General features: G+C 52.1%; 1 protein-coding gene across 2 annotated transcripts in view; it reads right to left on the bottom strand.

Moving 5' to 3' along the window:
* ZC3H3 (zinc finger CCCH-type containing 3) overlaps positions 1–27,533 on the bottom strand; it is a 181,411-nt gene continuing 153,878 nt past the window's right edge. For both annotated transcript variants that reach the window (XM_075743163.1, XM_075743164.1), the window contains exons 10-13: positions 16,531–16,706; positions 14,618–14,826; positions 1,945–2,025; positions 1–1,761 (exon numbers count right to left, since the gene is read on the bottom strand). In XM_075743163.1, coding sequence (XP_075599278.1) covers positions 1,730–1,761; positions 1,945–2,025; positions 14,618–14,826; positions 16,531–16,706 — 498 coding nt within the window. In that variant the 3' untranslated portion in view covers positions 1–1,729. The remainder of the gene's footprint in view (positions 1,762–1,944; positions 2,026–14,617; positions 14,827–16,530; positions 16,707–27,533) is intronic.

Below are 27,533 nucleotides of genomic sequence, written 5' to 3'. Positions count from 1 at the left end.
CGACCGGGCATCCCACTCTTTATTTACATATCAAAACACACAGGTTAATAAAAGACATTCAGTATCAATGGAGATGACGAAGTTTTTATTAAAAAACAGCTCACTGTACACACACCGGGGTATGAGTACGGCCCCGGAGGGGGGGACCCGCTGGTCCCTGTGATGGCTGGGGGGACGCTGGGGACGCGGCTGCCCCAAACTGGTCTCCAAGTGGCACTAACCCCCCCCACACACACCCCCCCCCACACCCCCCAGCTGCCAGTTCAGCATCCTTAAACAGGAGCCCGGGGAGGTGACAGGCATTAATGACATCGCGCCTTTGGTGGCACGCCATGTCCCGCTCACCCGAGCCAGGCGATAAATCCCCCACCATGAGCCAGGCGGGCGGGGGGGGGGGGAGCACCCCAGCCTGCAGACGAGGGGGGTGGGGGTGATAACAAGACCCCGTCACGGGGTGCATGCACCCATGGGTGCTCACCTGGGGAAGGGACCCCCCCCCCCCCACCCCCAGGGGGACCAACGCTGCCCGGCCACGGGAGCGAAACCGCAGCCGTCAGCCCCTTGCCGGAGGCGCAACGCACCTGAGCCCGCAGCATCGCGGGGGGCTCCGTCGCCCACCCCACTGCTGAGCACACCTGGGTGCTGGGTCCCCGGGGAGCCCCAGCGCTCACCCACGGGCTTGTCGTTGCCTTTTCCCCTCAAGGCTTTGCCTGAAGGTGCTGCGGTTGAGGGGGAGCGGATGGACAAATCCTGCCACCCCACATGGCTCTCGGCACCACTTGGAAAGGGGAGATCTTGCAGCTGTCCCCAAAATCACATCCACATGGTGGGAACAGCATCCACCATCCCGAAATTCCCGTGGAAATTGTACCCACGGATGCAAAAACCCATCGTGCTGGCAGCTGCGCAGCCGGCACTACTCGGCTCAGCACAATGCTCCCCCCGTGCTTTGCTCCTGCCTGGATCTGGAGTGACTCCCCAAAAAAAAAAGAAAACCCCAAAAGAGGTGGTCCCATCCCCTGCTGGGAGGGGGAGAGGTGGATGTCAAGGTGGGGGTCAAGGTGCAACTAGAAGATCCTGATGTGCTGCAGGACCATTTGGTGTGAGCTCAGTGCTGCTCCCAGCACCCATTTCCACTACGGATGCTCTCGGCACACAGCTCCGCTCCAAGAAATCTCCTCCCAAAATCAAGGGGATGGAGCGGGATGGATACAGGTGGGATCCTGGGACAGGGAGGTCAGGGCTGAGCCGTGCCGGGGGCTTTACGCCCCGTTACATCCCGGCACGGTGACTTGCGACCACCGGCCACGCTTGTCCCCAATATAGTGGCTGACCTGGATGCGGGCACATTGTGTGATGGCATTAAGCTCCTCAGGTCCCCATGTCACCTTGTGTCCGGGACAGCAGCGGAGCCGCAATCTGTGAGAAGACTGCTGGGCATGTGAGCCTCTTCCCAGTCCCGCGAGCATCCAAGGAGCCCGGTGGCAGGACTCACCTTCAATAAACCAGCCGAAAAGATAACTTATTGGCAAATTAAAATATTTCAAAGCAAGCTGCTTCCCACTTCCTCACGCTGCCAACCAGGCTCCTTGCCAAAAATGATGTCCTGGAAAAAAACAAGAGGAGAAGGGGGTGCCACATCCGGCCGTGGCGTCCTGAGGTAGGTGCCAGGTCGTGCCCGGCTCTGCGGTTCCTGAGCTGATCGGCTGCCACGGGAGTTGAGTCTTGCTCACAGCCGTGGCTTGATCTGCAGCCGTTTGCCTGGAGGGAGGAAAGGAAAAGGTAATGGTGGAAGGTGGGTGACAAACATCTGGACACCCCCCCCGGACTTCTCCTTGCCCGGCTGTGGTGGGTTAACGCACCGGAGATGGGTACGTGCATCGGGGATGCGGGTGGTCCTCTGCCCCGGCAGTGCCCGACCCCGATAGCACCCACCGGCCTCACCTCTGCTACCCTCCTCGAGACGGGCTTTTTTGGAGTCCTGGGAGGATGCCGGTGGCAAAGTCCTCTTCCGTTTGGTGCTTTCTGGGAGCAGAAAGGAAAAAAAGAGGAGAAAGTCATCGAGGTCGGTACGAGTCCCCACAGAAATCCCTCGGGATGCGGGTGGAGGAGTATCCCGCGCTCCTCTGCGGCTCCTGCAGCCCCGTCACTTCATGCTTCAACAGCAGCAGGAGTAAAAGCTGCCCCAGAAGGCTCGGTATCGCCAATGAGAAGGAATAATTAGCGAACAAACAGAGAAAAATAAACGAGTCCACCAAATTGCATCCTGCACCTCCCATCCCGAAGCCCACAGCAATGGGGACATGGGTCCCCACCTTGCGGCCTTTTTGGGGCAGAGTTGGTCCCTTTGTGGTGGGGACGCGTCTCCCTGCGAGCCCAGAGCCGACATCCTCCTTGGCCGTGGCTGGGATGGAGGTGGCCAAATCCCTGATGGAGATTCCCCAAATCCCTGAGCACCCTCAGCCCTCTGCAAGTAGCACGGGATGGAGATATTCACAGGTCCCTTCCCACCGCAGAGCAGCGAGTCTACTGCAAAATCCCCAAGTTACGAGTGAGAAAGAAAAGAAAAAGTAACCAAACCTTCAAATTGCAGCACGAGGGGAACACCACGACCTGCTTTGAGGCTGGAGCAGGGAAGAGCAGAGCATCGGCAAGCAAGAGGTTAACTCATGCTCGGTGCTCTGGCCATGCCGGTGAAATGTTTGGGGACTAAACCTTTCAGCCACCCCCAGCATCCCCCCCCAAGATGCTCTGGATGATGATTTCTGCTTGCTGGAGCATTCTGCCTCCCCCAAAGAGGGTCCCAGATGCTCGTATAAAGCAAAGCCCCCTGAAGCGCTTCTGGGAGGTGACTTCCTTGCAGGATGAGTCCAGGCACATCTCATGGACGGGGTGGATGGCATGAAGTCCTCCTGCATTTCAACCACAATGTTGCACGTGACTTTCTGAAGAGTTTCTCCTGGTTTTCCCTCCCTGAACGGTGCGGAGAGGTGGTTACAGGGGTTTCCTTGCCAGACTAAGAGGTGGGCAAGAGCGTGGTGGCCACTTGGGCAAGGAGAAGACACTGAGATGAATGTGGATGGGAAAAGGAGGAGGTTTCCCAGAAAAGAGTTCCAAAAACTTGTTGAGCAATGAGGTTTAGTGGGAAAAGTCCCTTCTTGCTTGGGATTACAGGAGGTGGAGAAGGTCATGGAGGAGCTGGAGGGAACCCAGGCCAAACCCCATCCAGATGCAGATGTTCTGGATGAACTGCACACAACTCGCCCATGTTTCTGCAAAACCCCAGTGTTGGTGCTCCGCATCGCACTTCCCAACGATGATGCTCAACGGGGAGGTGGGACCATGGGCACCTTTGAGCAGCCTTGGGGCAGGGGACGCAGGAGGGGTCAGGACCCCAAGCAACATCTGACAACGGGGAGCCACCAAGAGTTTTTCATTCCTTTTAAACTTGGGTAAACAAACTTGCTCGGAGTCTAAGCCACCGTGGCAGTGATACATAGCTTTTGAGCTAATTTATGTAAAATAAAGAGGGCTCATTTAGCACCTTTCCACCCTTAATATAACACCCATACATCAGAGGGCTGCACAGCAGCCACGAAGGACTCGGCTATTAGTCACCGGTGACGCAGCCGAATTTGACTTTGGGGAACGGCAACACCGAGCGGACGCCCATTGCACCCTGCTCAGCCTCTGACCACCCTCCTCATCTTCCAGCTGACCCCGGGTATCCCTTTCGGTATCGAACCAGATGGTTTTTTCCAGCCTGGGATTTCCAAATCCTGCCTCGGTTGCTGTAATTAGGGTCCAGCAGAGCCGCTGCCCATCAACCCCCCCAAGGGGTCAAAATCAGCATCGACTCATTCCCGCCCTGCCAGCGACTGCGGCCCCGGTCCAACAAGAACAGTGGAAACGGCTCAATTCCCCCTCGAGGAAACTTCGTTAGTTAATATCCATGCAGCGGCACGAAACCCAGGCTTTGCAATTCAAAGCAAATATGATTACAGAAGTAGAAATATAGATTTCTTTTTTGGGGGAGGAAAAAAAAAAAGGTGATTTTTAAATCGGCCGTAATTAGCTTCCTGACTTTGGTACGGGGTTGTACGGAGTTGAGATGCTTTCAGAGCATCCACGACTAATTTCAAAAAATCGAGGAGGGCAAAAGTGAAATAAAACCAAAATAGATTGTAAAAGGACTAAACCGGTCCAGTTTCTTGGATGGAGGGAGATGCTGCTCCTGGAAAGGACGGAGCAGCGGATGCTTCACCTCATGGGGAGCAGCTGGGGACGGGTGAATACCGCATCCCAAAACACCCCGTCACGAAAGCCAGGGGCGGGGAGGGGGGGGGGACGGGACCTGGGGAAAACGGGGGGTGTCACTTAACCCACCCCAGCAAACGAAAATATATTTTCCGCTTTTGTGCATGGGAGATCCTGCAAATGGCGTGATCAATCTTGGGTTGCATCTCGCGCGCCTTCACTCTCTCCCCCTCCTTTCTCCTCTGCATTTCGGCAGCCACGCAATCCATCTTCCAGGAACCAGGTATATAATTTCTAGTTAGCGAAAGCCGGGCTAAGAAACCCCTTTTTCATTACGATGATTGAACTGCTTCCAAAGAGAAGAACCGGGGCTGGATCACAAGCTCTCCGTCGAAAGCCGGGCGGCTTTTGCTGAGCTTGTCAGCCTCGCCGGAGAATTAGGACTTCCAGCGCTCTTCCTCCTGATGAAAATCAACATTTATTTTGCCTAAGCCTAAGAAGGTGTCAGGCAGATGGAGAAACTTGCCACTCTTTGCGAGGAGAAGGGAGAGAAAAGAAGGAAATCTAATAGAAATATATTATCAAGTCCGAGGAGTGGACAGTGCAGTAAATCACGCTTCAGGTGGCACCATTATATTTTTCAATAAAACCTGGCCTTCCCCCAGACGCTGCCGAGTCGAGCTGCTCCAGCTGCACCCGACGGGAAAGTTAAAATTTGTTTCATCCAGATGCTGATACAGGGGGATTTAAAGGGATTTAAAGGTGGGGAATCCCCTTGGATGGGGGATAAAAGGAGGTGGGTCTGGTCCTTGTCCCCAAATCCTCTCCTTACCCACCGTTCCTGATCGCAGAGGGTTTAAAAATTGCTTTTCTCCCCAAGCTGCGAGGGTGGGAGGCAGGTGGAGATGCCCCCCATCACGGGTGGAAGATGCCCAAGCCCCAAAGCCAGGGGATGCAGGGGAAGACGACTCGCTTGCGGCTTTCCAAACTCCACCATCTGACTATAAAAAGCTTTGCTGGAGGGAAGGCTGGTTGTATCGATGTTTTCCCTTCCCGACCCACCTCCAGCCCGATGGGATGTTTGATCTCCATCGCTCTCCTGATGCTGCTGAGGGGTTTCATCTTCCCCCGCACCCCTCCAGGCAGGGGCCTCAGAGCTTCCCTAAGAGCCAGCCCCGCAGGAAACGGCCCCAAAATAAAAAAAATAATCCCATCCCCGAAGGAGAGCGGGCTAACGAGGTGGCTGCAATTCTCAGCTGTTTTAACGGCCAACCAGCAAACGCTCCGGTTATTAACACAGCAAAGGGGATGCAAAAGTTTCCACCCGATGGCTCAGAGCGCCGAGATGCATCCCAGCATCTCCCTGCCGGATGCTCGATGTTTAACACTCACCATTTGGAAGAAATCCCCCAAAGTCCACATGCACTTTTTCCCCCCCATTCCCGAAGGAAAAATATCCCTTAACCCTTTCCCAGAGACTGAATCTGTTTTGGAAATGGCTTTTCCTTTTGCAGCGAAAGCGCTCGTCTGAGTTGGCTCCCAGAGAAAACTTAGGTTGGGAGTTGCCTTTTTAAAAGAAATTAAAATTACGATTTTTTAATAAAGCCCGAGAACAGAAGGTGGGATGGAAAGGCCAGCGGCACGGGCTAAGCCCTAGAATTTTCCATAAATGATTTTTCACATGGAAAAAGCAGCCAGAGGACTGGATCTCCTCAGCTCAATCCTACACCAAATCCATCCGGTGAGACAACCTGCACCAAAACCTCACCCTGCTGCTGTTCCGTCCAAACCTTCTGCCCCTCAAGAGGGAAATATCAAGGCTGGGAAGTTGGCAGAAACTTTTTCCAGAAGCAAAAGTGCTCAGATTATTTTTTCCTTCCTAATCGGGATGTCTGAAGCAGGGATGTGCTGGAGGAAATGTCCTGCCACTGCCCGGCAGTGCCCATCTCCTGCCACACTTGCAGAGCAGGACATCTGTGCCAGGATGTCCTCTCCACATCTCTTCTCCTTAATTCCTTCTTTTTGGAGGAAAAAAGACATGAGAAAGACAGCCACGAGTTACAGCTGTGGGAGAGGGGCTTTGTCGGGGTGCAGGCATGGCAGAGATGCTTTGTGGTCTGGTGGTACACGTTGACATGGCCATGACAGATGTATGCTGAACACCACACCTCTCTTTTACTGGTGAGCTGAAGCTTATCCAGAAGACAGGATTTCACTGTCTCAGAGGGCTCTTCCATCTCCAGTTTTCAGGTCACTAAATAACTCAGGGGGGCAACAACAGGGCTGTGCAGTGGCAGTGGTCGGAAGGAGAGGGGTCTTCAGAAACCCTGAACCAAGTCTAAAAGGCCTGCTCTTCAGATCCTCCATCGCAGGCGGACAAGACCTTAAAAATGGGTAAAAAAATTAGTATGAAAGAAGCAGATTTCTGTCCTGGCAAAGGAGTGAGACTTGGCAGGTCTGAAAGTCACCTGCGAATCAATCAGGGAAGAGGATTGGAAACGTGCAGGCGGCTCGGTCCAGGCGGAAAGTAAATCAGAGAAGAGGATTTTCGACGGCCTTTTGTGGGCTAAGCAGCGATGATTCTGATTCAGAGCGAGAGGCCAATTAGAAAAAGTCACAGCACTCATCGGGTTTACTGGAAGTTTCAACTAAATTGGCCACTTTGCAATAAGAAAATTAAACATTAGTGAATTTTCTGACTTTTGGACCTTCTCAGAGCCACCATGACACGAGGAGATCCAACCGCAGCCTTCAACAACATCCATGTTATCTGCAGCACCCCAAAGTCTGATGGTACCCCAAGCCTGATGGTGTCCTGCAGCAGGATCAGGGCTTTAGCAGGGGATGGAGATGGAAGGATGGAGGCATGGAGGCAATGCCTACCAGATGTAAGGCATCCCTGCAGAGGGATGGGCAAGGTCCACCAGGGAGTCCCCTTGGTGAGGTCCACCAGCCTGAGTACCAACCCGTCTGTCTCTCCAGGCTGGTAAGGAAGGACCCACGACCAAGAAGATGTCTGAAACCAGTATCCAGGGTGGATGAAAGCAACCTAAACCTCCTCTACTGCAAGGACCCCCCCACCAAACAGCCCCTAAAACCGTAAAGATCTGCTGACTCAGGAGGAGAAGATGCAATTGCTAACGACCCGAGCAGATCCGGACCATTAACAGGAAACCAATTAGACTGATACGCGGTGCCCTGCTCGAGGGATGGGTGCAGCCCGCTACCTGCAGCTCGATAGATTTTTGCATCAGACAAAGCAATTCTATTAGAGGTTTGTTAATTCAGTTATGAAAGAGTTTTGATGCTCTCTAATTAAACTCTCCCTGCACGCCCGACGGAGCGTGCGTTGACCGGGGGGGAGGGAAGCATCCACCTGCAGCAGGATGAGACAGCAAAGGTAGGGAGATCAGAGTGTGCACAGGAGCATCCCATCACCACCTGCTAGCTGCATGGATCACCCTCTCCATGACAAGAAAGGTCTCCAAAGTGCCAGGAGAAGAACCGGGAAGGTACCACGAAGGTCCACACTGCCCCAGAGCCCTCCTGACTGATGAGCCATGAGACAGGGAGGGTTCAGAGGTACCATCAGGAAGGAAGATGGAGATTTCCTGCTCCTGCTGAATTATCCTACGAGAGCAGAAGACCTGAGGGGAAGGCAGTGATGGGAAGGCTGATTTAAGGACAACAAGGTCCATCAAGCACACTCCTAACTCCCTTTCCTTTCCCTGCAGACTTCAGGGCTTGGTGTCCTGATGTCCTTCCTCTCTTTAGTTTGTCCTTGTCCCCCTGGTATCATCTCCTGAGGATCTGGGAGGTCCTGTAACTCCCACGAGCTTTCCCCATGACCATCAACGTGCCTTCGCCTACTCTTGCTATGTCCTACCTGTCTCCTAAGAAGTTCTGCCAAGGGACACACCCCCACACACGTGTCCTTGACTTCTCAGCCATCACCAGCATAGACATGATGAGCTGGACCTTAATGTTGAGATTGGACAGGTTTGAGCAGGAGGTTGGACTCGATGACCTCCCCGGGTCCCTTCCGTCCTATAATCCTAAGAGCTGGACTTGGACCTGAAAATGGCCCAGGGCTGCATGGGAAGGAAGATGACTGCGGCATGGTCATCCCGTACACACTGGTGGCATCTCCACAGGGACTGAGGAAAAGGTCCTGCCACGTGGATCCTGAGTTGACTGGCCACCAGAGCAGAACAAGGGGCCCACAGAGGTACCTGGGGAGAGGGAGAAGCTCTCGCAGCAGAAGCCTTCATGGCATCTGCTCTAGCAGACCTCTGTCATGGAGGGCCCATGGGGCACCAGATTGCTCCGCCGCAACACCTCTGCCACGTCAGCGAGCAGATGGCACGTGACATGCAACGGCCCCGGCATCGGCACACGGATGCAGCACCCTGGCAGCCACACACCCGTGTGGAGATCATGTAGCTAGCCCCGAAACACAAAGAAGATGGTTTATCTGCTCCTCTCATGCCTGAAACTCATCCTAAGCTCTCCCTCAGCCCTCCCAGCTGCTTCCACCCTGCAGCTCCCCAAGCCACCTGCAAACCACCAACAGAGCTCCAGAGCTCTTGCTAGTTAGGAGAGCATGTCAAATGGGGAAACCGAGGCACGCAGAGGTCAAACACCATTCTCCTGCTAAAATCCCTGTTCCTTTAAAGATTTCAGTTGCTGCTCTTGCCTGCAGAGGCTAAAATTACTGTGACTGAAGATCTCAGATGATCTGCAACCATTTCCCAGCAGTCTGATCCGCCCCAGGGACCCACGAGGGGACGAGAAGCAGCCCTGTGGAGCCGTCTGGCTCTCTGCAAGTGAAAAGCCACATGGGAATAACCCAAGGCAAAGCAGCTCTCAACCCATCGCCCCCCTCACTCTTCCCAACCTGGTGGATGACCAAGCTAGGCATACATCACAGCGCCCCTGAGATGTCACAAGCCACCTCACCATCCACTGTCCCACAGCCCTTATTAAATGGGACACTGATCTGGCTCCACACGCTGCTGAGTTTCTTGCTGCTGTGAGCACCCAGGAGGCATGGAGCAAGCAGGGGTACAGCAGAATCAAGGAATTATTGCCAACCTTTGGGTGATCTTCAAGCAGAAGAACTTCAAGCAGGTTCCTCAAAAGTTGGGAAACCCAGGAAAGAGCTTCTCCAGCACCTAGGCCAGACTCTGGGGAAGAGAGGTCCATTCCAGTGACCAACTCTCCAAGAAAGGCCTGACAACAGTTGGCCATAACATCCCCAGCAGCAGTGGGGGAGACCCATCAGGACCCTGCTCAGAAAGCGGGTGATGTCAATGACAAGTCAATGGAGGGAACCTGGAGAAGGAATATATAGAGGAGGAGCAGAAAGGAAGACTGTGTAGGATAGAACAGATTCCCTCAGCCAAGTCACAGGAGATCCAGAGGCCATGGAGGTGGTCCCACCCAAAGAAGAGGCCATGGAGGTGGAGCAGCTGCAGGTGCAGCCATTGGCCCATGACTTCATCATGGCCAAAGTCCTTTCCAAAAAGAGGCAACAACCCCTGCCAGGAAGGCCAAGACCTCTGCTACCCACCAGCCAAGACTTAAGATCCTCAGAGAAGCCCAAGATGGCTCAGATGCCTCCTGAAGGTAACTGAGATGGAAGAGACAAAACTGGGGCGGGGGGGGGGGGTTCTGTCTGAAGAAGAGAAGACTAATGGGGAATTGCTGTATTGCTGTCTTCAACTGTGCTCAAATAATCTCTGTCTTCAGTTACCTAAAGGTGGTTGAAGATGGAGCCAGAATCTCCATGGAGGTGCACAAGGGATAATGGATCGATATAAGAAAACTATATAAAAAATTATTCCCCCAGATAAACAAAAGGCTTCAGATTTGTCATGAAGTCTGAGTTCAGCACTGAGGTCTGCACTAAATGCTTCATTAGCAGTGCTTTTCAGGATCGGGCTAATTTAGTAGCACTATCAAAATATCCAGCACTTGCAAGACCACACCTGGAGTTCTGTGGGCTCCCCAGTACAGGACACGGACATACTGGAGTGAGTTCAGTGGAGGCCACCAAGATGGTCGGGGTTGGAGCAATGGATGTACAAGGGGATGTTTGTGACCGCACAGAGAAACCTGTTCCCTGTATTTTATCCACAAAAACGTTTCCTCCATGACCCTACCAAGAGGAACAAACTGCACCAACCAAGTCCCACCAGGGTCAAAGCTGACAGCAGATGCCAGCTCCTATTATCCTGGGACCCCCTTCATCCCTAACCACACAGATGCTCTTTGGGAGGCTCCAGGGCATCTTCTGCCACCGGCTCACATTGATCAAAAGGGTTGGTTTCCTCACCCGGCTGCTGAAATAAAAGTTTTGGATCAAAGAGCTGGTGGCAGAAGTAGTGTTAAAGGAGATGCTGCAGGCAATGGAGACCCCACGGGACCCTCGGCACAGCCAAGGAGGACCAGACACATCCACGTGGAGGGCTGGCAGCACCGGCTTTCTCTTAAATTCTAGGAGCTGGGAATGGTTGGATCAGGATCTGGCACCAAGTGGTGGCCCATCCCCGCAGTCTCATGCCCCGTTGGAGGCAGCTCTCAAGCTCAGGTCCAGCCCAGCGGAGAAAGGAGGGGGATTTGTGTTTTCAAAGTTATTCCTCCAGAAGTGAAAGCTGTAAACAAACCCAGAAGCGCTGCACCTCCACGAATTCCTCCAAAGCCAAAGCGTTTGAGCGTGCTCAGCGGAGCCGTTAAAAAAGACTGTAGCGAGCATCTTCCATTAACGTTACGACCGTGAAATATGACAATAAAATGATAGCCGTATGGTCGCAAATTTGCAGCCCGCCGAGTTGCTAGGGGTTTATCGTCACTCAAACGTGCAGAGAGCTGTAAAATGTTTACAGAAAGGGTCGTTTGCAGCTATAAAATCCTCTTTTCTCTCCTAAACAAGGCTGAGTGGAGCCATTTACAAACCCCTGAATGTTCATCGGGGGAGAGGGGAACATCTGTTCTCTCCAGGAGTTTTCAGTGATCTTCTCGAACAAATTAACTAAAATGGGTGCTTTCTAATTAAATTAGCACTCGATTGGAATGGTTTGCATTGGTGCGCTTGCTTACAATTAGCGCGGGGAGGCCAGTTAGGCTCCAGCGCAGGCTATTTAACTGGAAGGTGAAATATGGAAAAGCCCATTACCTGGAAACGGGTGTCAGAGGGGTAGGGGAGCCCGTGCTCCCTCTGGCTCTGCCCTCCCGGATGGAGAACACAACGAGGTGAAGGATGGAATGCCACCAAGCCCACCCTTCCTGGTTAGGATGCTTGGCTGGAAGCGGTTTGCTCTCCCCGTGCCGCACGGATGGGCTTTTCGGAGGATGCTCGGAAAGCACCAGCGCTCTCAAATTATTCCTCCGACCCCAAATTACAAGGCTCCTCTTGCAGGTTGGGAACCCTCCCCTCAGGACAACAGCAGCAGACTCAACATCACACGTGCAGACCACATCACTCCTTTCCAGTCCACTTTTTCTATATCCCAAGACCAGAGGCTGCAGACCCCCACCGAGACCCAGCAGGCTGATGCTGTTGCCCATGCTGGTCCTTAAAGGTCATCTCCAAACCTCGCTCCATCCCTCCCACACATGGAGCTGGCGTTTTTCTTCATTCTTCCTGCATTTGCCAGTATTAAAAGGGCATTTTCTCAAATTGTGACCATTTAACCAGGCAATTCAGCTCACTCCGTAATAATAACCTGTCCTCCTCCTTATTTACTAACCCACCAATTTGTGTGTCACCTTCAGGCTTTACAAGCAGAAACCGAGTATTATCCTCGGTACAAAGGCTGCAGCGGGGAAGGCGTACCCCCCCAAACCCCACTGCAGACACCAGCTACTACCTAGAGCTAAGCAAGGACTCATCCTGACCACCAGCTCAGCTCAAAACAGCACCTCAGTTTCCTAAGTCCTGGTGATTTGGTCACCATGAAACATTTGGCCCTTTAGCAGCATCAATGGCCTCATCCTGTGTCCTCCTGAGATGATGGCTCGTTAGTGGTCGGGCCTCCTTTTCTCTTATTAGGTTATAGGGGTCCCCAGCTGCTGCTGTGCCCCCAAGCCCCTTCGTTTGTGTGTTGAGACGAGACTTTAATTACCGAGCGCACCTCAACACCGGGCACGGGCAAACCCGGGCACTGAACAACACGCTCGCGCCCGGACTCACCGCGCGCGATCGCTGCATCCCTTTGGCACGGAAACCGCTTCATCATCAGATGATTTTACAGCCATCTGCAATTTCTGCCCAGTTTTCCTCTCCTATGGATCCTCCAGCATCTGCTTTCCCGATGCCACGTGCTCCCCAGGCAAAGGCGAAGGAGCACGGAGGGATGCGTGCCCCAACCCCGACCTGCTAGCTCCCCGCAGCCTCCCTCCCAACATCCCTGGACTAAACCAACTCCTTCGACTCATCCTCCCACCCAAAACACCTGGAAATCGTCCTCCCCTGAACGTGCAAACCGGAGTTAAGAGGAAAAGGATGCCCTCGTTGCCAGGATGATGCTTCTGCCCTCTCAGCTAAGTTATTCCAGGCTGCCAAGTGCAATCCAAGGCGTTTCAACAGCTTTCTTGTCCGTGGATTAATCGATCTGTCTTCATCGCAGAGATAAAAAAACCCGATTAAGCCGCTGCTTTGGGAGCACTTCCCTGGCCCCACCGCCGAGATCAAAAGGGAGTTGAACCAGGGCCAAGGAGAGGGAAGGAGGGAGGCGTGCGGGGGGAAGAAATCCCTGGAAAGGGAAGCTGAGTGCTTTACCCTGCGTCACGGAGAGGAGCTTTCCCAGCCGGAACAGTCCCTCGCTGTCTCCACCGCGATGCGGTTCGACAGCGCACGCGCTCGCCTGTGACTTCAGGAATATGTTGTTAATCCTGGGAATTTTCTTTCCGACAGCGTTAAGGCATCTAAACCCTTCCTGGCTCAAAGCGCTTCGTGGTCGAGCCAGGCAAAGCCTTGCAGATCCTCGGCACCCGCTTACGGATGACCGGGCAAACGCCCCAGCCCAGCTTTTGGCACGGAATTCATCCCTTCTCCCACTGGGATCCTGCTCTGGCCGCACGCTCAATCAGAAGAGGCACGGGATCGAAGACGGGGAGGGATGCTCCAGCCCTTCGGTTCATACAGAGCCACGTCTTGTGCCAGCCGAGCTGGTGGCGAGGATTTCATCATTACTGCCACAAAATATTTTGATTTCTGAGCCAGACGCTGTCCCCCTTTCTGTGATGGTGCTCAGGAGATGCAGCTGCTGCACATCCCTCCAGTGAAGGACGGGAGATGAAAAGCAAAGCGTGAAGCATTGTCCGGACAAAAACCTCCCACCCAGCACTGAGAAGGACCAGGCACGACCTCTGCCTCGCCACCTCCATCACCTCTGCTCCTGCGGATGCATCCCCAGAGTGCGGCAAAGTCCTGTCCCATCCCACAGAGCTGCTGGTGATTAAGGGATTTTCCAGTGCAGGAGCTTAATTAGGAGAGGAGGAACTAAGGAAAAAGTTGGAGAAGCAGAAATGCAGCTAACCTCCATCATGAGCTGCTTTGCAGATAAAAAAAGACATTTCTTCTCATCGCTTCAACAATTTTCTCCTGCTTTTTTTTTTTTCCCCACAGTCAGTTCAGTTTCAAACAGTTGAAACATTTCCCTGAACTTTTCCAAAAATAATAAAAAAAAAAAAGTCAAGGCAGAAACTCATTGCTCTCGCATGTCAGAATTCATAAGTTTTGCTCATCCTAGAACTGCATTTTCCAAAAATTTTACTAACTTCTAAAGCCTATTCCCCTGCTTTTTAATAAAAAAGCAAAGCAGATCACCTCAGACTAATGCAGCTCTTCCTTCGAACTTGCAAGCTGCAAACACTCCATCCCACCTTCCAGCAAGGATGTTTTTATTTCAAAGCTTCGAAGCTATTTCACACCGGGAAATACGTGCGATGGATGGTCCAGAGGTCCTTCTGCAGGTCCAGCGATAAAGCAGAGCATCACTGCATCCCTCTGGAACATCCTCCTGCCGGGGACCGCTGGCGGCTCCGTCACAGGAACGAGACTGGATTTATCATCGGATAATTTATAGGATAAGGAAGAAGGAACCGATGATATAACATGAGGACAAAATCCTACCACATGGTTTCGGGAGCAGAACCAGGGGCTCGTGTTCCCCCAGAGATGCAAATCCCAGTTGCTATCCCAGTTTGAGCTCGCAGTGTAACTGGTTTGGTGACTCGCAAGGAACACTGATCCAACCAAAACCCACGGAGAGCAGCAGGTGGGATAACTCTCCTGCTTGGTGAATCGGAGCAGCTCGGAGCACGTTTGAGCAAAAGCAGAGTAAGCGCTTCCTACCTGGCTTGTCCTCCGGCTCGTCCTCATCCTTCTCCACTTCGCAGTCCTGGTCACCAGGGGATGCTGAGGACTGGAGGGAGATGAAGGACGGCAGCTTTTGCAGCTTGCTGCTTGGCGAGGTGTCCATCTCTTTCCAAAACTTTACATCTTGCTCTGCACTGGAGGGTCCGGGCATTTCTCCATCATCGTGGAGCTGAGCTGGATCATTCCTGCAGGAGGCACATGGGAAAAATAATAAGGAAAAATAAAATTATCCCACTTGGCAATGCTGGGCATGGCATCACATGCAATGGAAGAGGCTGGGTGAACCACGAGAGCCGCACACAGAGGCTCTCCGGGCTCCATCCCAGGCTGCCACGTATCTCTGATTTCCCGGGAGCCAGCTCGGATTCAGCTGGAGTTTCTCACTCCCCAGCTGGATTCCCTGCCCTGCGCTTCCCTGCAGCTCTCAGATGCTCGCGGAGGTGCTGGGATCCCCTTCAGGTGCCGGACAGGCAGAGCAAGAGGAGGAGAAGGGAGATGGAGGGTGTAGGGAGCAGGGATGGCTTGAAGATGCCCCGCTGGGCTTGGCTCAGCCCCAGCCTTGCCGCCCTCCTCTGAGCCCAGCTAACGTGACACTCCAGACCGTTCGACATCTCCGATGACGGTGCCAATAAAGGAATAAAAAAAAACCCCCTCCTGAGCAGCTTCCAAGCTCGGGAGAGCTCTCTTCCCTGCGGAGGATGCCAGGAAGGGAGGGGGGGTGCCTCCCCACCGCCCAGCCCTGTGCTCATACCTCCTTACCTAAAAAGAGCAAGGAGCTATTTTACACCTCGTTCACACCGGGGATGTGAGCTGGGTGTCATTCCAAGGCTCTTCTGTCATCCGGGATAAGTTCGGAGAGCCCGCTGACCGCTCATCCCCCTCTGCTACCTTACAAGGCAGGGCCAGGATGAGGCCCAAGACCAGGCAAGAGCATGGACCAGACCGGCACAGCTCCCAGGTCTCCCCGTCTCCATCCCACCTTCACCCTCACGTCCTGCTGCAAAGAGCCGCAGAGGAGCCGAGCACCCCAGCTGGTATTTTCTCCTCCCGCTAACCATGACTTTTAGATTTGGTTTTTAAAGCCAAATTTCAATTTGGCTTTAGTTTTAATTACATTGGGATGTAGTCATCTACTGGCAGGGCTCGGGGGTGAGGGTAGAGGAAGGCAAAGATGTGCCAAGCTCAAGAAAATCTGTCTCCTTGTGAGGACGAGGACCAACCATCATCAGCCTGCAGTTCCATCCCAGCACCCAAAAGCATCAGAGAGAGCTCAGAGAGCTTCCAAGGATTAACCAAGAACCCAGGCCAGCGTCAAACAGTTTTACAAAACTTATTGTATCTCCATGCCTATCCTCATCTCTGCTTCTTCAGGCAGTGAGTCCAGCCCCGACGGCCACACCAAGGGCTCAGCTTTGCTCTCCACTGCAGAGGTGAGGAAGAGGGATGATGGTTTCCAGTTTCCCACAGAGCTATGGGTAAGCTGTACTCACTTTCAGCAGCAGAGTCTCCATCAGGGCTCCTCCATCTCCCAGGAGGAAGGTCTACAAAAGCCTCAGAGATACCTGAGGTGCCGAAGCCCTGGACAGCACATTTCTAAGGGTGAAGATACCCACACTCCAACAGCTCACGCTGGATAGCAAAATGCAAGCTATCATCTTCTCTTTCCTCTCCCTCAGCTCTACCTGGAGACCTCTCCCTCAAGCATGGACCTTGCCCAACCCTATTGCCCATGGTGGCTCTGTGAAGAAGGCACCATGACCCACATCAGCAACATTTTAAAATAAACCAGCACACAGACAGATACATGCCTGGAAGAGGAAACATCCAGCGCAAGCTAGGGAGAAAATTGTTTAAGAACAGCAAAGTGAGTTTCTTCTGCTCTCTCCTACCTGCCCATCTCCTCCCAGAGCCGTCTCCACTTGGAGGGCGGGTCGCCGTGGTCCCCATCTTCAGCCTCTCTTGGGTGGCGCTTCTTCTGTGGGTGCAGAAGCTTGCAGTGGGCACCCCTGGGGCAGACGCCTTTCTTGGCAAAGTCGGGGCAAACCAGCGTGTGCTTCTTCTTGCACTGCGAAGGAAAAAGAGAGGAACGTTGGGAAAGGCAGTGAAAGCCTCGTGGGGAGCACGAGGGGTTCCTAGAGCTGGGCTCCTTCAAGTGGCACCAACACTGCTAAAAGAAGAGAAGGATGTGGTGGTGCTTCCTTCTCTATATCAAAATACTATTCCATGCCAAAATACAACTAAAAATAATACTCTCCTCTGGGAGACCCTACACACCCACCAACTTCCAAGTGCTTGATTTTATGGACCCAAACAACCAAAGTCTTAACAGCAATGATCTACCCCCAAGCTGGTGATGCTGGGAGGTCCCAAAGAGGTTAACTGGGCTGAAGAAGCTGGTTTTGGAGAGGACACAGGGCTGCATTGTCCCAGACATGGCTGAACTTGGGCAGGACCATGGAAGATCAGGAACGAAGTACGCTCTTTTTAGGACTTATTTTGGGATCACTGCCCGAACTACCCTCCTGACGAAGGTGGCCCAAGGCTGGAGCTCAAGCAGCTCTGCCTGAAGCTTGGGAATGAGCTTGGCTGACACTCTCCTGTCCAGGGAGGCTTAACGTGGCCAAGGCACAGCACTGGCAAAATGATGGCATCAGGATGTTCACCCCTAAAAGCGCTTCTGTGCTCCCAGCCTGGCACTGTGGTGGCTCCCAGCAGCAACATTCACAGCTGTCCCTGCAGCCACCAGCTGTGGCAGCAGGAGGGAGATGATGGCAGTGCTCCACAGCTTCCTCTGGACAAGGCTTTCTACTGGGAAAGAGAAGTTCTTGGCATCAGGAAAGGCAGAAAGAGTGCAAGCAGGGCAGAAGAGACACCTTCGGATGTATTTCCATCTAGGTAGCTGGGAACGTTGGATGGGGGAAGGGAGAGGGAACAGCCTCTCTCTAATCCCTGAGTGTTCCCAACACCGTGACAGCAACACCCAGCGATCCAGAAAGCATTCGATGGTGCGGGATGTAGATGAGCTCCTGCCCTTTTAATGCAACTTGACTTTGGGGGCGCATGGGAGCAGCTCCCCACGTTGACCTTTGGGATGAGGCGGCAGCCCCGCTGAGCCTTTGGAGCTCTCTCCGCAAAAGGGCAGAAGGGTTCGGCAGCTCTGCCGCCCGGGGCCGATCGCTGGAGTCGGCAGCGGAGCAAGGAGCTCGTCTGCTGGAGGTTGGGGATGGTGTTGAGCAGCAGGAGGGCCAGGAATTCAGATGGACACATGGACACTGGCTCAACGGAGGGAGGCGGACAGTGTGGCAACAACACTGCTTTTCCACTGAGAATTCATTAAAAAAGCCATAATCTCCATTCAATTCTTTTGTAAGAAGTTTCTATATGACATCACCCCCTTTTTCAGCTCAGAGACCACCTGCATGAACAAGACTTGCAAACCCCTATGGTTTATCTTCTCATTCCCTTTTTCCCCACACGCTTTGCTTGAAGCAATCCTTAATACGGATGGATAGCGATGGATGAAGATGCCTGCCCAGGAATTACACAACTCTGGCAGATCCCAACAAGCGGATCCCAAGGAAAGCAAGGGCAAAACCCCAGAATTTCACGTTTCAAACAATATCGGGCAGCAAACCTGGGAGGGATGGACTCTCAAGCTTTGAGATCACCTTTCTGATTGACATCAACATGAAGTAATTCCCGTATCATCCTTATAGCTGGGGCCAGGTCTAGTTCAACAGCACCGATCTCACTTGACGGCAAGTTGGCCTGATGGTACATCAGATCTACTGTACGCTGGGAGGTTTCTTGTCCACCACCACCTCCAGATCTCCATCCATGCAATGATGGTGACAACCTGCAAACCTCCTCTTAATTACAAACCTGCTTTCAGTTGATTAGTGCTAATTATTGGCAGGGTGGCAACTCTTCAGAGCCTCTGCCCAAGGATGGGAGATCTGCTCCCATATAGCGGTTCCCAGCACAAAATGGACTTGGGAAGGGGAAGAGCCAGAAAAAAGAGCCTTGACCTCAAAAAAACCACATGGATGCAGCACCCTTGCAGCCGGCGGCAATGCTGCTATGCTGGGAAATGATGTTATTTTGGGGAAAAGCCAAGAAACGTGGCTGTTTCTTCCCAGTGGGACACCCAAGGGACCGGTTACAAATCCCTGCGGAGGAAACAGTGCCGTGGTCCCAGCTGGGTGTCAGGATTGGGATGCGCCACCTCCCCGGTGTTCTCACCAGCACCGACCTCCAAGTCAATCATTGTACCAGACCACGTCTATTGGCTCCACGGCAAAAAGATACTTAATAAAGAAAACAAACCGTGTGCGACTAATCCCAGGGCCGTGTCCCCAGCTCGGGTTTCTAATGGCTTTTCCACGCTACTCACAACGCTCAGCCCTTCTTCCGTAACTCCTCATCCATCGCTGCCGTTTCACGGCTGGGATGGAGAGGCTGGGATCATCTCCCCGCCAGGCTCGGTGGCTGGAAAAGCCCCTTCCGTTTATTTACGGCAGCTCTCCTGCTCTTGCCCTGCACGCCAAAGCAAACATGCCGGGGCTGGGTTGCTGCAAGGCGGTTTGCTGCTCGCTGCGTGTCAGCCAGGGTGAAGCCGAGCGGGGCTGCGGGGTGACGGGCGCGACCTCGTGCTGGGGGCCATCCGATCCTTTCCACCTGTCGGGGTGGCTAATTATATCCCATGGGACCCCCGCCAGCCCGCAGGTTGGACCATAAAGAGAAAAAAGCCTCTGGTCCCTTCCAACAGAGACAACAGAAAACTCAGAACACCCCTAAAAAGCTGCAGGGAGAAATTCCGCGGCTACATCGGGTGCTGATGAGGATTGCCATCATCCTGCTGATGCTGTTCCCATCCCAGTCTTCCCGCTCCGGGGTTCCCCCCGCAGCCCAGACCAGCAGCGGTGCCCGGTGCTGGGACAGTGCCCGGCTGGCAGCCCCCATGGCCGGGACTCCTCCCTGGCTGCCAAGGCAGCTCTGGGTGACATTCAAGGTGCCGCTAACGGCCCACAAAGCCTTAAATGGCCCAATGGACCCTGACGTGCACGGGGAGCGGGACGGGGACGAGGAGGTTTGCAGGGTGCAGCCTTCTTTAGCACGGACCTGGCAAAGAAGGAGGCAGCAACTGGTGCAAGGTCCCAGCTCAGCCTCGGGAATGACATTAATTAACATTTTCCATGAACGAGCTTGGCAGGAGGCAGTGGAGGGCGGGAGGAAGGCGAAGCTGGGTTACTGGGCCGACCAACAACCACCCACTGACCTTACGGGGTGGGGATGAGAGGTCCCATCCAGCCCGGCATTCCCGGCACCGCTCCACCAGCAGTTTGCCCAGGCTGAACTTCTCAAGTATCTCCAGGCTTATCTCACCCCGCTGTTCAACTGCGCCTTTCCCAGCGACAGGGGACAGCAGGTGACAAGGGACCAGCAAATGGACAAGAGATGGCAAAGCACTGGTGCATCTTCCCATCTTCTTGGACCCGTGTCCATCTCTTCGTCCACTGTGATGGACACAAAAGCCCAACTCCTGCCTGGAAACCCAGAGCACTGCGGTGATAATAGCACCAAGCAGACCTTGAGCATTAAAAGCACAAGTTAATCCCCAAAACCTAAGCACCTCGACTCAAGTGCTTTCTATTTTTTAAAGCTCTCTGTGCACCCACGCAGCTTCGCCGGAGCTATTACAGGTAGCCCCATTGCCGCGCGGCAGGATTAACCGGCTGGATTGATGTCAGGCTGTTTTAATGTCCCTCTTACCCGCCACGTCTCAGCACTAAGTGGCTGTTGGGAAGCTATCGCTGGAGGTGGCGGAGCTGTTTTCTGACGCCGCTCCGAACTGACAGCCAGTAAATAGCTTTTTTTTGATGGCTTTTTTATAATTGGGTGCAGATGGAAGCAGCCTTAAAAAAAAATAAAAATTCCAGCTCCCTGTCGTTAAAACCTGGAGGACAATACATCCAAACATCATCCAGGCTGTGGAATAATGATGGAGAAATTTAGCCAGAGCATGTTGTCCTAAGTAATTTGCTCCAAAATGGGTTTCAAGCCCCAAAACGCTTTGGTGCCCTAGTAAAATGCTTGCAGGGAAGCAATGGCTTCTGATAGCCTTCTCCAAATGCTCGTTAGGGTTTGGGATCTACCAAATACTCTCTAGGATCTATCACAAAGCCATGAACCCTCTCCCTTGGAATCTGCAGGCAATACAACAGTATTTCAGCTAAAATACCTCAGGAGCTGGAATTTTTTTTTTTTTTCTTCTTTAAATGTATCTTCTCATTTGGGAATTGCTTCCTTCCTGGTCTCGTTCCTTGCCCCCAGCTCCCTGTAGACTGGTGAGAGTTCTGCTTGGAGTCACAACGGCCAGAGGTTGGATTTTCCAGGCTTGGCTTTTCTCTGTGTCCCGTCTCAGCCTGGAGGAGAGCCCCACACCTCTGACAGTGCTTGCTGACAGTATTAGTCAAAATATAAATAAAAGAAGAAAAGCAAGCCAAGAAGATGGAGGAAGACCAGCCAGCGACAGTGAGTAGCTCAGCCCTACTCCAACCCCAAAGCACCTGGGGCTGGTTGAGCCACCACAAAAGCAAAGCCACAGTCATAAGGAGGAATCATTGAATCATTGAATGGTTTGGGTCAGAAGGGACCTTTAAAGATCAGCTAGTCCAACATCTTTCACTAGCCCAGGTTGCTGAAAGCCCCATCCAATCCGGCCTTGAACACTTCCAGGGATGGGGCATCCACAACTTCCCTGGGCAACCTGGTCTAGTGTCTCACCAACCTCATAATAAAAAATTTCTTCCTTATGTCCAACTCTATCCTCTTTCAGTTTAAAACCATTGCCCCTTGTCCCGTCACTACAGGCCCTGCTGAAAAGTCTCTCACCATCTTTCTTACAAGCCCCCTGGAAGTACTGAAAGGATGCAATAAGGTCTCCCTGGAGCCTTCTCTTCTCCAGGCTGAACCAGCCCAACTCTCTCAGCCTGTCTCCATAGCAGAGGTGCTCCAGCCCTCGGATCATCTCCGTGGCCTCCTCTGGACTCGCTCCAACAGCTCCATGTCCTTCTTGTGCTGGGGACCCCCGAGCTGGACGCAGCACTGCAGGGGGGTCTCAGCAGAGCAGAGTAGAGGGGCAGAATCCCCTCCCTCGACCTGCTGGTCACGCTGCTGGGGATGCAGCCCAGAAGACAATTGGTTTTCTGGGCTGCAAGCGCACATTGCCAGATCATGTCTAATTTTTATCCCCCAGCAGCCCCAAGTCCTCCTCCACAGGGCTGCTCTCAATCCCTTCATTCCCAGTCTGTATGGATACTGGTGATTGCTCCGACCCATATGCAGGACCTTGCACTTGACCTTGCTGAACTTCATGGGGTTCACATCGGCCCACTCCTCCAGCCTGTCAAGGTCCCTCTGGGTGGCATCCCTTCCCTCGAGGGAATCAAAGACACAACTCAGCTGGTGTCACCTGTAAATTCACTGAAGGTGTACTCGATCGCACTATGTCACTGATGAAGACATTAAATGGTACTGGTCCCAGTACAGACCTTTAAGGGAAATCACTTGCTACTGGTTTCCATTTGGACATTGAGCTGTAACACTTTGGATGTGGACATCCAGAAGGTGAATCCCAAACTGAAGAGTAAAGACCAACATTTACTCCTGCATGGGAATGTCTATGGCATTCAGTCATTCCCTGCACTGCTTTGTGAGGAACCCCATTTCCATCAGAGACCCTCGCAATCTCATCCATCAGACCCCAAAGCTGTGATGGAGCCAGTTTCACATGGGGAACCCATCGACAGTAATTATCAACCCTAAATCATCACCATGGGGGATCGACACCCACCGGACATCCCCTACAGTGTCATCTACATCAGGGATGACAGGGGCTCCACCACGTGCATGATTCCAGGTGGCTCAGGGAAAGCGTCACCCACTGCTCACAGGACGCAGAGATCATCCGACAACAGAGAACAGATGGGAGCGAAGGGAGATCCCAGCACAGGAAACAAAGACGAAATCTGCTCTTCTTTGCGTTAATCTGTACAGAAGTTCAAGTTGAAATCAAGAACTCTCTGTCTCATCAGTATATTCCCACTTTAGAGATGTGATTCAGCAACTGCTTTTCCCCTGAACTTCCTAATTTTCATGTCTTGTGATGCACCTCCTTCTACAAAGATATTAAAGTGCAAGAGAGAAAATCACAGACCGGTATTTATCTAGGCACTATTATCAACTAGCCCAGGCTATTAAGCAGTTCAAGTTTGCCCTGATAAGCAACATCTTTAATGTAAGCATCTGAATGCTGTTGAAGATACTACAGTTAAATTAAAGTAGCAATAAGAACCCTCATTATGCCATTACAGAGTACGGTAAATAAGATGCAACTGGAAACCCACAAAGATTTCCACAGCGATACATGGGTAGGATTGGGCATGGAAGAAACCTGATTAATTTTAAACCTCTTCTGCAGGCTACAGAGTGTTTTCAACAGAAAGCTCCCATCGCCAGTACCAAGATTTATCACTTACTATCAGCAGCACAAGGACTCAACGTCCCCAGTGAGCCAACGGTACGCACCCAGACAGATCTCAGCCCGCTTGAATCGAGCCTGGCCACCACTCATGATGTTATGAGCAGACTCATTACCAAGTCTATCCTTTTTTTTAAAAAAAAAAAAATAAAGATTTTACTGACTAATCAGGCTGTTGACTGAAGATTTCTGCTACACATTACAGGAAAAAAACCCCAAATCAAGCAGGCAACTTAGCACCCAGAAAACATCTGTCAACCAGAGCCAAAGTTAAAGATAAATGAAATTAAGTTGCTTTTGTAGTTGATTTTCATACAGCTGCGGTGGACTATAAAAGACCTATAAAAGGCAGCGCTCTCCATCAGCTATTTCTGAACAACAGGAGAAGGTAAGCCACAAATCCACTATCCCAGAGAAGGGGCTGCCCCACTTGCCAGGAGTTATCTCCAGTGCCACCCAGACATGCCTGCAAGCACCAAAAATCAGCAGGAAAGTTGTGGTCCACTCAGCACACCATGAGCTCGCAGCTGGAACAGGTGGATACGTGGCTACTGTCTACAGATATGCCTAAAATATCACTAAAAACTCCTGGCAAAGAGACCCAAGGTAATTTGGGTCAAAATGAAGGTGAGGGAGCCATGCCCATGTAGCACTCGACGTTCCAGCACCGGGAAAAAGGATGCCGATGCACCCACCTGGCAAACTCCCCTCCTCTTTCCCCCAACATGTATGTTGACATCCTGCCTGAGAAAGCCCAGAGAGAGCTTGTAACCTCTAAAACCAGCCCCACGCAAAGCTTCACGCACGCAACCAGTGTTTCCGTACCTGTCCTCTATCTGAGCCCAAAACAGCTGCGTGCAAGACGGAGATAAATTTAAATCCTAAATGGCTCTTTCCCTCACACGAGCAAGAGAAGGGGGAGGAGAAGCTGCCGAGATGCTTTAATGCGACACCTCCTCATCACACGCTCTTCTGCTGAAAGTGTATAAAGTGGATCATCTCTTAAGAAGAAGCAATTTGCTGATGTCCAGACCCTAACGTCCAACTTTCATGAATACAGGCAGTTAAATCTGCTTGAGGTTTGATTCTTCTAGTAGGAGCGGGACAGAGTTTTAACCCCGGCGCAGGATGCGTTTGGTGACAAGGAGGATTTGGCGGAGTGTTGGGGCTCAGCAAGCCCATCCCCACGTGGGTAATCTTTAAAGATTTCACCGAGATGGAAAAGGGATATGTCTCTCTAAGCAGCAAAATCATGCAAGTCTTTCTCCTCTTCTTCTCCACTCTGACCAGCTCACTCGTTTCACTGATTTGCAGCTTTAATGAACATCCCCCCCATTAGTTGCCTCTTGGGAAGCCTCTTATCATGTTGAGAGGTCCACCACTGTTTCCCCATGGCCGCTGTGCTCAGATCCAGCCAGATCTGGCACATCTACAAGATCCTGTCCTTCCCAATCCAACGCCACGAGCGTGTCCTGCTCTGAATCCCAAGGGAGAGGAAATTTGAAGCAGTTGTGATAGGATCATAAAAGGAATAAGATGGAGGTATGGCTAAGATACAGAAAATTTGGGATGGCTCAAAGCTTAGTCTTCCCCGTATCCCTCCCCGTGCTAATATCGGGAGGAGAGTTTTTATATTAAGATTTCTTGCACTTCAAACAGCACCCCTAGTAGCTGGGCATGGAGGAGCTTCTCAGCTTGATTGGCTCTAATGCAGCATAACAATGTCATGGAGTTTGGAGATGAGTGCTTCAAGCCAGGAAATCTGCTCCTGCCATGGCTGGTTCTCTCCAGGCATCAGCCCTGAGGCGACGTGAAAGAAAAATCATCTGCATTTGAAACCTCTTAGTCAGTTCCAAACTAAAAGTGTGAGCCAAATGATTTGCACGTGAACGAGCTGCTTAAGGTCTCACATGGTATCTGAAGGGCCTCCAGGAGAGGAGCAAACCTTCGCTGACCCACTGATGCGATGCTGAAGATCCACAGGTATGAGGCTGCCACCCAGAAAACTGATCTGGAAGAAACTCAGCCCCAAAACACGTCCCCTCTTGATGCTAGCACGCCTGGATGGAAAGGGGAGGGCTGTTTGCAAAGTTGGGGCGTATCCCTTCACAACCCCCAACACATCCAAAACCTCTCCCAGATCCTTTCTGGCCATGGCTAGTACCAGTTTTGGAGGGACGAGATCAAGGAGCAGCTTGGGCCTTCAGGATTTCGAGAGCCAGAAGATGTTTAACAACCTTCGATGGACTTTTCATCCAGAGATTTGTCCATGTGCTTCTCCTCTAAGGGAGAGGTTGGAGCTCTGAAATGGCAGCAGTGACCATAGAGCAGCTCCCATCCCACCACCAGCCCAACCACAGCAGCGGGGACCTTGGGGAGAAGGAGCACAACCAATCAGAAGAGCAGGGTGGAGAAGCAAGAAATCCTTCTTAAAGGATTTATACACAGCTTAGTAATTCACTGTGATTCTTACACTTGCTAGACTCAAGAAGCTTCTGCCATTAAGCACTTCCAAGCTTTTTGCTGTCACAAAGTCTCTTGGTGCTGTGGGAAGAGGAGAGCCAGCGTCCTTTACCTCCACAGCATTTGGGACAGGTGCTGTGGTTGCCACCATGACCACCTGGGACAGAAGTCCAGGATGATCAGCAGGCTGGAACATCCGTCCTAAAAAGAAAGGCTGAGAGAGCTGGCGTTAGAGAAGCCTGGAGAAGAGGAGGTTCCAGGAGGATCTTATTGTGGTCTTTCAATATAGAAAGGAGTCTTAAAAGAAATATGGAGACTTTTTACCAGGGCCTGTAGTGACAGGAAGAGGGCCAACAGTTTTAAACTAAAAGAGGGGGGTTTAGATTGGATATAAAGGAAGATACTTTTTAAGATGAGGGTGGTGAGACACTGGACCAGGTTGCCCAGAGAAGAAGTGGATGCCCCATCCTTGGAAGTGTTCAAGGCCAGGCTGGATGGGGCTCTGGGCAACCTGATCTAGTGGGAGATGATCTTGCCCATGGCAGGGGGGTTGGAGTAGATGGTCTTTAAATGTTCTTTCCAACCCAAACCATTGTATGATTTGATGAAAGATGGAGGTGGAGTGTAATTACAGAGCTGGGAATCAGCCAGCAACCACCTGGATGAACGCGCACAGGTAGGTTCCTCAATCACTGCATGTGCTCAAGGAAAAGGCAAGCTGGCTGGGGGTAAACCTGGGACCAAAGGAGGGGGGAAAAAGACACAGAAAGACCAACATCTGATCGCTGGTGGCTGTGAGAAAAGAAAAATGCTGGTTTAGCCAGCAGGCAACAAAAACCAGCTGAGAATACGCAACATGAACAGTGTTGATCTTCACCTTTCTGTGATAACAGATTAAGGGGAACAAGGACCCCAGGCTGCCACTCTCCATCATGCACCGAGCGCTGGATAATTAAGAGAAAACTCCAAAGACATTTAACTGTTAGCTGCTCCTAACATAGCTCATGCAGCCTTTCCAAAAAAAATGTGTTAAGTTTAATGTATCAGACACATGAAATAAGTTTATGGTGGGAACCTATTAAACTTCCACCAGAAAAGGAGAAAATAACCAACCTAATGTGTCATGAGACTAGAGAAACGTAAACAAGAACAAGGAGTCAGCTAAGAAAAAGTCCCCGCATTTAAATTTTCTACAGAAAAATCAAGCAGCTGCTGCTGTGAAAAACACCACACTCCACCTGGGGATGGAAAATGACTTTTCCCAAGGAAGCATCACTTCCTCGGGCAGGGTGTGCTAACCACACCTACCCCTGCTAGCATGAGCGTGGCCAATATTTGACGTGGATAAGGTGCAAATCAGAGCTCCAGTGAAAGGCTGTTGGATGAGCAACTCAGCGGGACCAAAAAGATGGATTTTTAGGAGATCGACAGACAGTCCCAGCACAGGTCAACCACGAGCATCCCTGCTGCAATGGCAGGTCCCCTGGTCAAGCTTCACTATCAGGGACGGGGCTGGTCGTGCTGGTTGGGGTCCCCAGGAACGATGAGTTGCCGGCAAACACCGGAGCACACAACCCCCTCCCCCGTGATTTATTCCAGTACATCTCCCCGTGCGTTTTCACGGTAGCCTCGTTTAATCTCACTGTGTCTTACTGCTTAACAGTTCCCACGGGGGAACAATTTACCCACAGGCTTCAAGGCAGCTGATGGAAACAATATGAAGATAGGTATTTAATGCAGCACGCTCGCTAATGTACACCACGGGGGAAAAGCTTATTTAATACAAAACAATTTTACAGATGCAGCAGTTAGAAGGGACCAGGCTGACTCGCTTGCCTTTGCTCTGACACGCTGCGAGGGCTGGAGGACGCCAGCACCAAAACCTAG

Source organism: Balearica regulorum, chromosome 2 (genome assembly GCF_011004875.1).
Source record: "Balearica regulorum gibbericeps isolate bBalReg1 chromosome 2, bBalReg1.pri, whole genome shotgun sequence".
Classification (NCBI taxonomy): domain Eukaryota; kingdom Metazoa; phylum Chordata; class Aves; order Gruiformes; family Gruidae; genus Balearica; species Balearica regulorum.
Note: the sequence above shows the minus strand (reverse complement) of the source record. Positions and strands in the feature narration are given on the sequence as shown.